The sequence below is a fragment of the Magnolia sinica genome, chromosome 18 (genome assembly GCF_029962835.1).
Source record: "Magnolia sinica isolate HGM2019 chromosome 18, MsV1, whole genome shotgun sequence".
NCBI classification, from domain to species: Eukaryota; Viridiplantae; Streptophyta; class Magnoliopsida; order Magnoliales; family Magnoliaceae; genus Magnolia; species Magnolia sinica.
The window spans coordinates 65,271,161-65,283,377 of NC_080590.1; the positions used below are offsets into that span (position 1 = coordinate 65,271,161).

General features: G+C 39.7%; 1 protein-coding gene across 3 annotated transcripts in view; it reads right to left on the minus strand.

The window, feature by feature from the left end:
* Positions 1-1,419: 1,419 nt before the first annotated feature.
* The window catches only part of LOC131232924 (ubiquitin-conjugating enzyme E2 2-like), a 35,503-nt gene continuing 24,705 nt past the window's right edge, over positions 1,420-12,217 (minus strand). Inside the window, exons 3-6 of one of the 3 annotated variants that reach the window (XM_058229448.1) lie at positions 4,306-4,395; positions 3,824-3,912; positions 2,249-2,325; positions 1,681-1,804 (exon numbers count right to left, since the gene is read on the minus strand). In XM_058229448.1, coding sequence (XP_058085431.1) covers positions 2,269-2,325; positions 3,824-3,912; positions 4,306-4,395 — 236 coding nt within the window. In that variant the 3' untranslated portion in view covers positions 1,681-1,804; positions 2,249-2,268. Of the gene's footprint in view, positions 1,805-2,248; positions 2,326-3,823; positions 3,913-4,305; positions 4,396-12,217 lie in introns of all 3 variants that reach the window. The other 2 variants (XM_058229447.1, XM_058229449.1) reach the window with 2 other exon arrangements.

Genomic DNA, 12,217 nt, shown 5'->3' on the forward strand with positions numbered 1-12,217 from the left:
AACATGAGCAGCTCGAAGTTAAAGGGGCTGAGAAAAGACTTTGCAGGAGGTCGTGGTTCGACCTGTCGCCTAGGCAGTGGTTTGATTCATTCATGATGAGTTAGGGATTGATGACATGTAGATCGCCAATTATGACATGTTTGAAATTAATGTACTGAAGACTCAATTAAATGGGACATTCAGGATGAATGATCAAGGGTTTACAAAGATGGTTCTCAACATTGAGACTGAAGGAGGAGTAGGCTTTGGTAATCACAGGAGGAATACCTTGTGTGTAGGTATTGATCAAGGATGTGATGGGTCAAGTAAAGTCGGAGAGCGTTCCCTACGCGTCTCTCCTCAAGTTTTCATCAGGACATGTCCCAAAACAGATGAGGAAAAATAGGATATCTCATGAGCCTTATTCGAATGCGGTTGACAGTGTATGCCATGGTCTGGATTAGACCGGTTATTTCATAGGCTGTCAGTGTTGTGAGCAAGTGCCCCGACAAGCAATATTGGGTAACGACGAGATGGTAAGAAGACTACGTCTTTCCTTTTGAGAAGACAGGAGCAAAGATGGTTGGGTATGTGGATTCTGATCCAATGGACATGCTCTCCTAGATCGTTCCTGTAGAGAAGTTTAAGGTCTATAAAAATTTTCTGGGCTTGACAATGGTGTAAAAGGAAGACGGAGTGTGCAAGAGAAGCTATGATGTGATGCAGAAATAAGAGAAGAGGTCAAGAAGCTACACGGTTGAAGATTGAAGACATGGTGAAAATTGTTGCGATATGTCTTAAATCTGAGTCCTTTCGCAACTGGGATGCGAAAGGGTCTCTTCACAACTGGGATGCGAAAGGGAAGTTGCCTAAACTATAAATAGGTGTTCCTAGGGCTTTTCTAGGTGATGGAAAATAATTCTAAGGCTTTCTAAAGGGGTTCTAAGAAAATCAACGGTGTAGCAAGGGTAAGATTCGAGGTTGTTCGAATCGGGTAAGTCCTCTCTCTTTGTAATTTCTATTTTCATAGTGGAGATCTGTCGCTTTGTGCCATGGTTTTTTCCCGCAAGGGTTTTCCATGTTAAATCTGTATTCTCTTGTGTGTGCTTGTTGTCATTGTATTGCTATTCTAGATCTAAATCTGTGTGATTCTGCAGCACAAATCCCAACAATTTCATCTATGGGGAACTACCAATTTTCCTCAGCTTGGAAATGGATTTCTGCTCGTAACCAGCCACCAGTTCTTCCATCTCAACTGTGTCTCTGTGCAAGAAGGCTAATCACATTCCTAGCGCAACAGGGTTTGGAAAGCATTTTCTTCAACCTCTGGCCATTTCGCATTGAATTGGCCAACTCAAACACACACCACCAACAACAATGACAATGATGACAAGAAGAAGAAAATTATTTGCAAATTACACTAAGCATTCACAGCTGATCTGTGTTTGAAGTTCCTGCATGCTATCAGCTACAATTCCTTTTTATACACCATAGAAAGTAAGAGATACATGGTAGATAATATTACATGAGCACCAACTTTGGGAAGAAACAAAGTACCAATTCCTCGAACAAAAATTCATAAATGTCATGTCAATTAATCAGTAAACAGAATACCCCCACTCCAAATCCCTCCATTGTTTTCTACTATTTATTTGAGCAGAAAAAACAAAAGATGGATAGATGCAGGTTGCACCAATTAGTCTGCTGTCCAGCTCTGCTCCACAATCTCAAGCACTCTTCGGTTGTAATCACGCTTGTTCTCGCTGAACATGCGGGCAGCCTCGGAATTAGCAGGGGAGTTTGGGTTGGGATCACAGAGGAGAGACTGGAAAGAGCACATGATAGGATGGATTAAATAAGTATTTTTAAAAAATGATGATGATAATAATAATAAAGAATGACAAACTCAATTCATTAAAGCCTAAACAGCCTGATACATTATTTCACTAGCACTGTTCATGAGATGGAGGTCTTATACAATTCAAGGCCCAAATTAGCTTATTTCACTAGCACTGCTCATGAGATGGAGGTCTTATACGCTTCAAAGCCCATATCAGGGCCGTCTATATTTGAGCCAGCACTACGTACAGTTGGACCACCCTCAGGGATCCACTCAAAATGGATGGGTGGTAAATGACTCCTCCAAACAATCCAAGCCATCAGATTGGTGGGCTCTAACCTTAGCACACGGGCCATTTGCAATATTGTATTTGGAGTCATCCATTTACAGGCCAACAACTGGCGCAAATTGCCTAATGGGAGAGCTTACCCAAAGAACAGCTTGGATTGTCAAAGGCAGTTCCACCTGTTGCCATGCAAGTCTGGACCACCACTGGTTTGAGCTATCTGCATATTCCGATTAAAAAGTAAATAACTAAGAACCAAGAGACCAAGCCAGATGGCATTTTTACAAGGTGTGGATATTCCTTGTATGAAGGAATGAATTCAACACTTTATGAAGGAGATATGCTTTGCATTGGAAATTCCTTCCTGCTTTCTTTGTGCACACTTGTTCGTTTATGATTATTAAATAAAAGGAAAGAAAGAAAGGTAGACATAATAATTTAGCACAATAGGAGGAGGTGACTTTCCCAAGGGCTAGGGGCAAGGTAGTCAACTGGGTGATGCAATTAGTGGGGATTCGAGTCAATACGTTAAATATTTTAACCGACCAGAACCTGGGCAGACTCAAACCCAATCCCCTTGGGCAGTTACAGATATAGGTACGCTAGTATCTGACCGGGACTTGCCCACTGACATTCATAGCATGGGCTTCAGCTATTAGATTGAAAACCATTGACCATCTTCTTTGGCATTGTAATCAGTTTAGAAGCATTTGGGATTACTTTATGCATTGATTGGATCATGCCACAAAAAAGGCTTAGATGTTTAATGCCTGGTCAACTAAACTTTTCAATCTGAGCAAAATCCCTTAAGAGGATGCTCCCTTTCGCCATTTGGACCATTTGGCTTGGAGCAAGTGAAGAATCTTTAGAGAGGATATGGCACCCATTGCAAGGCTTATTGAGATGATTAAAGCTAGACTCACTCATTGGAGCCTCGGTGGGAGAGAATTTTGCAGCTTATATTAATGATCTCATTTGTCAATGGAATGTCATTGTTGAGAGTGGAGAGAAGAAGGTAAGTTAAGGCTGCTTAAAGGGCTCATCTATCAGGAGTGATAAAGTTGAACTTTAACAGGAATCTGGGTCTGCCAAGTATTGTGAGCACTAAAAACCTGAAATGGGTGAGGTAGTGTACTACTCTCTTTCCAGTTTGACATAGATCAAAGACTACGGAAGCAGAAGCTAGAGCCCTTTTAATGGGACTTTGAATTATTAAAAGTCAATTTCCAATTAAGATTTAACATGGAGTTTGACTCGGCGGATGTTATTTATCAGACAAGTAAAAGAAACAAGGAGCCAAGGAGGTTGATGAAATTATGATCCTTTTCTTAATTTAAAAGCAATGTTGTGTGCTAGACTCCTAGGGGATGCTAATGAGGTAGCAGCCTCTAAGCTAAATAGGCTGCATATAGAGATACTTCATTTGTTGCATACACTCTACCACCTTTGCAATGCTTTTTCCCTTCAGTAAATTGGTTATCTAGATTTTTTTTTTTTTAAGTATTTGCCTACTTCTTTTAGGCCCCTTTGTATTCTTTTTTTTTTTCTTTTTTTCTTTTTTTTGCCAAATAATTATTTTCACTTTCTAAAAATATCAAGGACCATCCTAGTACTGGTAATAATAACATCATCAACTTGAAGGTTGTAACTTGAAGGAAGTGGAGGAAAAAAAAAAAGTTTCCTAACAACCAATAAGGCAAAATGCAGAAGAGTCAAACCTGGATAGAAGTCAATATAGCAGCAACATCATAGATAGGACTCCACTGATTCTGTAAGATGTCCAAACAAATGCTTCCATCTGCATAGACTGATCAAATCCATAAACACATAGTTAGAGCCTGCGCCTAAAACAGCAAAACATGTCTTTAAACTAAACATCATACTTCAACGATCAATATGTGAAAGCAATTTTATCATCTATATGGATAAGGGTGAAAATGGGCCAAGCTGGGGCTTGAATGGGCTAAACCCCAAAGGCCCCTGGCTAGGAAAAGGGCATGAGTTTTCAGGCCAGGTAACTAATGGGTCTGTATCTGGGCCTGTGATTGCTGAATGCCTGGTAAAAAGGCCTTGCATGCCCTGAGCCTGGTCCAGGCTACCTCAAGCACCGGACCACTAAGAGCCTCAGCCTCGCCCAGTTGCAACCCCCATATGGGGCAATGAGAAGGCAATCAGGTCCCAATTTAATGTCTCAACTTACTGTTTGGATGGAACATTTGCGAGACAAATCGAACTGTCGGAGGCTTATTAGGATAATCCTCTGTAAACTGCAGCGACAGCCTAAACGTACCTGAAGATCCAGAAAGGGGATTTTAGATGCTAAAAAACACAGTCAAAATATAGATATTGCAAAAGATTTATTTTATCAATAACCAAATTTATTCAAGGAGCAGAGCATCAAAATTTGATGTGCTTCAATCATGAAACCCAGTCCCTCCTATTGAAGTTATCCCCTCGGTAAACAAATCCTTAAGAACTATGCCCTGAAGAAGCTAATTGACCGCTCACAGTTTCAGAAATCTTATTGCATGTCTTGTCATTTCTTTCCTTCCAAACTGATCTGATCACCCTAAAAGGTAGAATCTCCAAAGAGTCCAAGCTTTGTGGCCATCCAACTTGGCATCAACCAAGCTATTGCAAATTGGTTGAAACACCACCCACCAAAAGCCTCTGCAACAAACCAACAATTTACTGAACTGATGATCCACCGTTTTTGGGTTCCTCAAACACAAGATGCATCGACGAAAATCTGGTCTGTTCCTTAGGTCTTCAACCATCAGCATGCACCGTCTTATCAGTATTGCACCTTGCCACCTGCCAACTCTCGAGGTCCCATGAATGACCAAAGCCAAACCAGTGGTGTTTCGACCTGCCTTCCACCCAAATTTTGACTAATTGACCAAAAGAAGATTTCCCGTGCATTTGTTTACATGAAATTTCTTGGTGCTTTTGGCCTTGTGTATGCTGCACGAATAAAACCTTCCAAGTTCCAAACAGAGCAGCAAAGTTCCAAAACAAAAAATGACACCCATCTGAAAAACTTTTTTGCTGAGGTGGTCTGGAAAAACAGCCAAACGGGAACCCTGCCTATATTTACAATGTTCAATGCCCCTTTTTGAAGGAGGGGCAGTTTGGAACTCGTGAAAGGTCATTCAACAATATGGCCATTTGATGCAGGACATGGAAATTAAACATGATATGCGAGATTCCAGGCTTTAGATCACGTTAGTTTAGAAACAATTACACAAAATTCCATATCCCATACAAAAGTTCAAGCATTCAATCAAGGGAAATCTATGCAGGCCCAGGCCTACACAAGCTAGGGCTGAATCAATCAAAATTATAAACCAAACAATAATAAAATGAGGGTAAATTCATCCACACATGCACAAAAATAATTCCCTAATCCAAGGGGTTCACAGATTTCAATTCGGGGAACCCTAAGGTTGAAGAAATGGCATAAAATTGGGGATTTGAGTAATTTAGGGTTAGGTTTAGGGATTTTGGGTGAAATACGAGTGAAAGAGAGGAGAGAGACGAACCAGAGAAGTACTACACGTGTGGACAGCAGTAACGGCCTAGACGCATGTGCGTGTGATCCTGGCCGCACGTGTGTGGGGCCCACTATTCAGAAAAAGGCTACCTTAGCCCTGATCAGCCAGGGATGGGCTCCAAAACCCCCAAATCTTAGCTCGATCCGATGCACGGTTTGTGCGTAGTGCTCCGCCGAAATTTCAGCCCTCCTGCAGGGCGGGATTCTAGAAATCTACTGTAGAGAGAAAAACAGCTGCAATAGAGGATGGATTTGAAGTGTAGATAATTGTAGGAGTAGAGAAATATGGATGGAAGAAGGTAGGGACGAATCGGGATAGGTGTGGCTTCGCAACACGGTAATCAGCCCTTCGAGGAAGGAAGGGTTTTGCACCCAATTGAATCTCCATAACTCAGAAATTTAGAGCAGAAAAACGCAACAATTTTATTAATCTTCATTGAATAAAAAAGACTACAAGGGGTGCCTATTTATAATAAAACCTTATACCCCAAAACTCGCGCCATTTGCACAACCTATTACTTGGCGACGAAGTAATAAAAAATAAGGACTAATCAAAACAATCTAAACCGTCCATGATACTCCTAATAACAATAATAAGTAAAACCCAAAGTACTAAATTAATTGGAATAGTGAGCCACGATCATGAGAACCCATGGTGGGATTCACATAACTATCGGGTCCACTCCAACGAACCAAAATGCAACCCTCTAACTAGGAGGCTCTCCCTGGACGTCGTCATCGATCCAGATCGATGGTGGGGTCCTCCTCCTCCTTGCGTATGTGCGTGGGGGAGGGCGTGCATGTGCGCGAGAGGTCCTCATTACCATTTGGGGGAACGACCATTCTGCTCATTGGAAAAATAGAAACATCCAAACATGCAATATATTTTAACCCTCAACAAAAGATAAGGTTGGAGGACTCTCCAAATAGACTTGTTACTCACCTTAGTCAACCCATGATTAAGCAAAACTAACTCCAAAGTCAGAATAGCCATCCTATACGGAAAAAAAAAAAAAAAGAAAAAAAAGAAAAAAGACCCAACTCATGAGTTTTTTTAATTACTAGTCCTATACGGAAAAAATGGACTTGACGCATATGAGTTTTTTTTTTTAAATTACTCATGACTCTTCCAAGTTGATAGGGACTTGTCCTTCACGTTGAGCAACAATAATCAATGATAGTTGTCACCCAACAAGAAGAACCAATCTTTGGTCCCTAGTAAAGGGAAAGAGGAGATAAATTGATGCAGGACAATTAACCACTTGTTCTAAAAGCTCGAACTGTTAGAGTATGGCGAATTAACCCTTTTATCTCATAGCCCAAGCCCTACATCTCATGGGTTAGGACCTAGGCCGAACCCCCCTCGTGGGCTCGTGGGCCCCAAATCACATGGGCCGCCCACCTCGAGTGTGTCCCCGCATCCCACGGGCTACCCCACTCGAGCTCGGTGTGAAATGCCCTTGCATTATGAATCCCATGCATATGATAATTGAAAGACTTCAAGGGAGGAACCTACTCACACTGGGTGCAGCTAATCTAACTTTACAAATCCCCTTCAATCAAAGTTGAAGGACAAATACAATGAGTGGAGAAGTCCGAACTAAATATGGAGTTCGAATATTAGACAACTAGACTAGTGACTCGCCTGGGTCAATTCATGTTTAAAGAAAACTGAGTCGAAAAGTTAGAAGACTTACCCTAAAGGAAAAGGATTTGATTCATCTGATCGACTTTCGTAACTCATGACTCTCCTGAGTTGAAGGGGACTTACCCAAGTTATTCTCCATGGTTCGGACATTGATGTGGGGGAGATGAATTCCATGCATATGACAACAGAAATACTTCAGCAAGGGAGGAACCTACACACAAATTCCCCCTTCAATTCAGGTTGAAGCACGAGTGTGGTGAACGGAAGTTTGATGCTAACACAAGACCAGGAAACTATCTGATAAGACTCATGAATCACTCACCTGAGTTGACCCATGTCTAAATAAAAACTGAGTCAGAAAGTCAAAGAACTCTTCCCATGCAAAAGAAGAGAGAGAGAGAGAGAGAGAGAGAGAGAGAGAGAGAGAGAGAGAGAGAGAGAGAGAGAGAGGACTAACTTATCTGAGTTTTGCCTGTTCTTTTCATAACTCATGACTCTCTTGACTTGAAAGGCATTCATCTAAGTCATTCTTTGTGATTAGTGAGATCTTTCTTCCCCCTAGATCCTCCCAAGCTAGGGAAAAAAGATTGGATACTGCCAGGCATCAACTAAAAAATCTCAAAACAACTGAAGAATCCCCATGAAATCTCAAGTGGAGCCACAATACATGAAAAGGTGCTCCATAACCTCCAAACCATGAAGACAAAAAGCACACATTAGAGATAATTACATTTCTACTTTTCAAGTCATAATGGTGAGAACCTTATTCCTTCACATCAACCAGCTGAAAGCAACAATCCTGAGATGGTCCAGGATCTTCGATATGAATGCAAGCTACCAACTACTCCCACGCCACCCCTGCCAACAAGGAGTAGGACTCAACTGAAATCTCTCTTTCCTCTTGGACTGAAAGAGTTAAGGTCTAAGGACAGGCTATAGTTGCACAAAGCGTGAAGTGAAGCAGCAACAAATTTGGTGTGGGAGCAAGAATCATCTCTTTGAAAATGTAAACAAGTATACATTGATAGGAAGTAGAAGCAAGAGCTAAAGCCCAAAGCAAGGATTCGAAGTGAAAGCAACACCTAGTTAGAAGGATCCTACAACTAAGGAACAGACACCAAACACCTTGGTCCCAAACCATACTTAAACTTGAGAGAAACTTCCAACTTTCCTTATTTTATTCTTATTATTTCTATTTCTAGTTTACGTAACCTCTAAACAATCCTAAATTTAGAAATAATCCTTCTTAAATTAAAATTTTAAATCCTCCTTGAAATCTAAAAACAACTCTCCACCACACATTTTTCCCTTAATTTTCTTTCTCTACCACTAGTTTCCTAACTAGAATTGTTGTAGCTTACCTACACTTCTCTCCCCCACCACAAAAGCAGGGGACATTCCCACCTTAAACATGTGACTAGAAATGTTCTGCCTCATCTGAAGGTACATGTATCGTGTGTGCTCTCTAATGACAGCTGACATTTACAATTTCTAGCATATATATATATATTAATGATAATTATCATGAGATATATAGGTGTGCATGCATGCGCGTGCGCGCACACACTCAATATAATACTCATCATGAATTCATATATCTTCAAATAATCATTCATCAAACCAACCAATGAAATACTCATTCATCACTAGATCAAGCCATCCAATCCACGCACTCAATGTAACACTCATCATGCATTCATGTATCTTCAAATACTTAATCATTCATCAAACCAACCAATGAAATAATCATTCATCACTAGATCAAGCTATCCAATCCTTCGCTTTGCTTTTGGACCACTCCATCATAGTGAAATAGCCATGAGTTCATCTAAACCATACATGCTCTCATCCATCCAAGTGTGTAAACCATTCACCCTACTTCTTATCCATACATGAACCTTTGCTACCGTTGAAATCCCGATCCAATAACTACGTCATGAGATACTCCCCACTTACGTAACCTAAGTGCATTTTAAGGCATAAACACTTTGAATCATATAACTGCATGCATAATTAACCATTTGAAATTTTGTCCAACCACATACTCAATGACCCTTGGATCTAGCCTTCTGACTATTCACTTGACCATTGGACAACCCGATAATCCATAATAACATTTATATTGATTTTAAACATTTTTACATCACTTACCCAAAATATACTCTGCACATTCTCTTCTAATATATACTTACACCTATCCAAACCATTCATGTCTCCATTACATCATCCTACATCAATCTAGCCATACCCCATGAATTATAATAGTTCACATGCCTTTATCCATGTCACATTTACATCCCCTCAGCCGCCAATCGATCTATGATTCTAAACCGATCTCTACTTAACCCACCTCGTTGGCTACCTAATTATCCAGTCACTTCCATCTACAAATTCTCTCGACTCTCCATTTTATAAATTCATGACATCCATCAAATAGCTCATCTGAATACAATGGTAAGGGCGCATTGCATAGATTACATTTTTTACACAAATCGTATTGGTCTGATTATCACTAGAGAGCACACACACAACACATGGACCTTAGGATGAGGTGGAATGTTTCTAACAACATGGTTAAGGTGGGAACATCCCTTGCATTTGTGGTGGGAGAGAGAAGTGTAGGTAATCTACAATTCTAGTTAGGAAACTAGTGGTGGAGAATGAAATTTACGAGAAAGAATGCGTGGTGGAGAATTGTTTATAGATTTCAAGGAGAATTTGAATTTTTAATCTAAGGATTATTTCTAAATTTAGGATTGCTTGTAGATTAATTAAATCAAGGTGTTCTGTAACGGTAACGGTGGTCGTAACGATCACCACCGTTACCTTTATGATACGGGTCGTAACGGCTGTTACGACCCCCATAACGGCCGTTGCGATCTCTTCTTTTTTTTATTATTGAAAATTGTTTTTCTGAAAAATTTATATTTGCCCCGTAACATTAATTAAAAAGTATGGAAAACCTGTATATGCCCCATAAAAGGCAACTACGAGATTGTTATGGGTTTTATAGGGGACGTAACGTGCTGTTAATGGCAATTACGAGTCATTTTTTTTCCATAACGGCTGTTACGGCCGTTACGATCCTGTAATGTATAACGGTTGCCACTGTTACCTTTACGTAACGGCCTTTACGGCCCCGTAATGGCGAAATTATTAGAGTAAAATAAGGAAAGGTGGAAGTTTTTCTCACATGTGTGCATACACATATGTGAAGAGAAAGGGAGTAGCCAAACATTATAAATAAGAGGGGAAGGTGTGACGTCCAACCCATGCCCCCTTAGGAAGTGAAAACGTGTGAGAGAGAGAGAGAGAGAGAGAGAGAGGAGGAGGAGGAGGAGGATGAGGAGCTTGAGATGGGAGTTCTTTGTTTTTCTTATTTGGGTTCACCTAGATCAGAGGTGAGTGATCCTCACATAAATTTCAAATTTATTTTACGTCCAATTTCCAAAAAAAAACTACCCGATTTTCCACACCCGATTACATTATTTTTATGAATTCTCACCCAAACCTTGGAAATCTGTTTTTTTCTGGAATAAATAGATATTTTGATGATGGAAATTAATATTGCATTATTTTTTCCAATTTTTAGATTAATTTGATAAGTAGTTTCACGAAACTATGCGATTTTGTGCACCTAAACACAACGATTTTGGTGATTTCTTCCCTAAACCCAGGAAATCTATTTTTCCTTTTTCGTTACTAGAACAATATGAGATTTTAATAGTGGAATTAGGGTTTTCAATTGAAGTTTTATGTCATTGAATTATTTTCTCACTCGATTTCTTAAACTATGTCATTTTGAGCACCGCATGTATTGTTTTGGTAAAAATTATGAACAGACTTTGAATTTATGATTTTTTATTTTTTTTAATGCTAGAGTAATATTAATTATTAATCATGGAAATTTTGGATCAATATGACAAGCGGTGTAAGGAAACTATGCCTGTATGTGCCAGGATTGGAATTTCTATACCATTTTGTTCCCGTCCTTTAGATTCTAGATGGGTTTTTTCTTAATTCTCTAGAATCAAAGTTGTTAAATATTAAATTTATAATTCTAATTAAGTCAGGTTCTGATTTGCACAGAAAACCCAAGCGTTGGATTGAAAACCATGCGAAAACCTACACCGTGTTGTGATGTTGTCCAAAATCACTTAAATCACACCGATGACTAGAATTCTATTTTTCCGGGGTTGTTTGTGTAATTTCTTATATTTTCAGATGTGTTTTATTTATTTTAATATAAATTTATTGCTGAAAAAATACTTTACTTTGATCTTAAGGGGGTGTTTGTTTTTTCATTTACACATGTAAACGGTGGTAAACGAGGGCAAAAAAGTAATCACAACTTCCCAAAGGAATTCATGCCAGCCCCCCAAGTGATGTTGACAACTGCTACCTTTTGTCACTAATAACAAGGAGAATTTTTGTGGGGCTCACCGTAATGCATTTGTTTGATCCATGTTGTCCATCCATTGTACATGCTCATTTTAGGGAATGAGCCCAGAAATGAGAAGGATTCAAAGCACAAGTGGACCACACCACTTGAAACAGGGGGAATAGAACGCCTATCGTTGAAAACTTCTTTGGGGCCACAAAAGTTTTGGATGAAGCTGATATTTGTGTTTTTTGTTCTTTCATGCTTGACTAACCTTATGAACAGGTTGGATGATCAATACATGTAGAGGTGGGCCAAGCTCGGCTCGGCTTGTCCAAAGTTGTCGAGTCGAGTTCGAGTCAAGCTAGTGGTTCGAGTCGAGTCGAGCTCGAGCTTGTTCATATCATTATATGTTAAGTTATTAAAATTTTGGCTAAAAAATACAAATTAAATGTCTCATATGCTAATGCCAGTATGCCACATTACTAAGACATAAATGATAAACATCTACATACTATGACACTTGGACA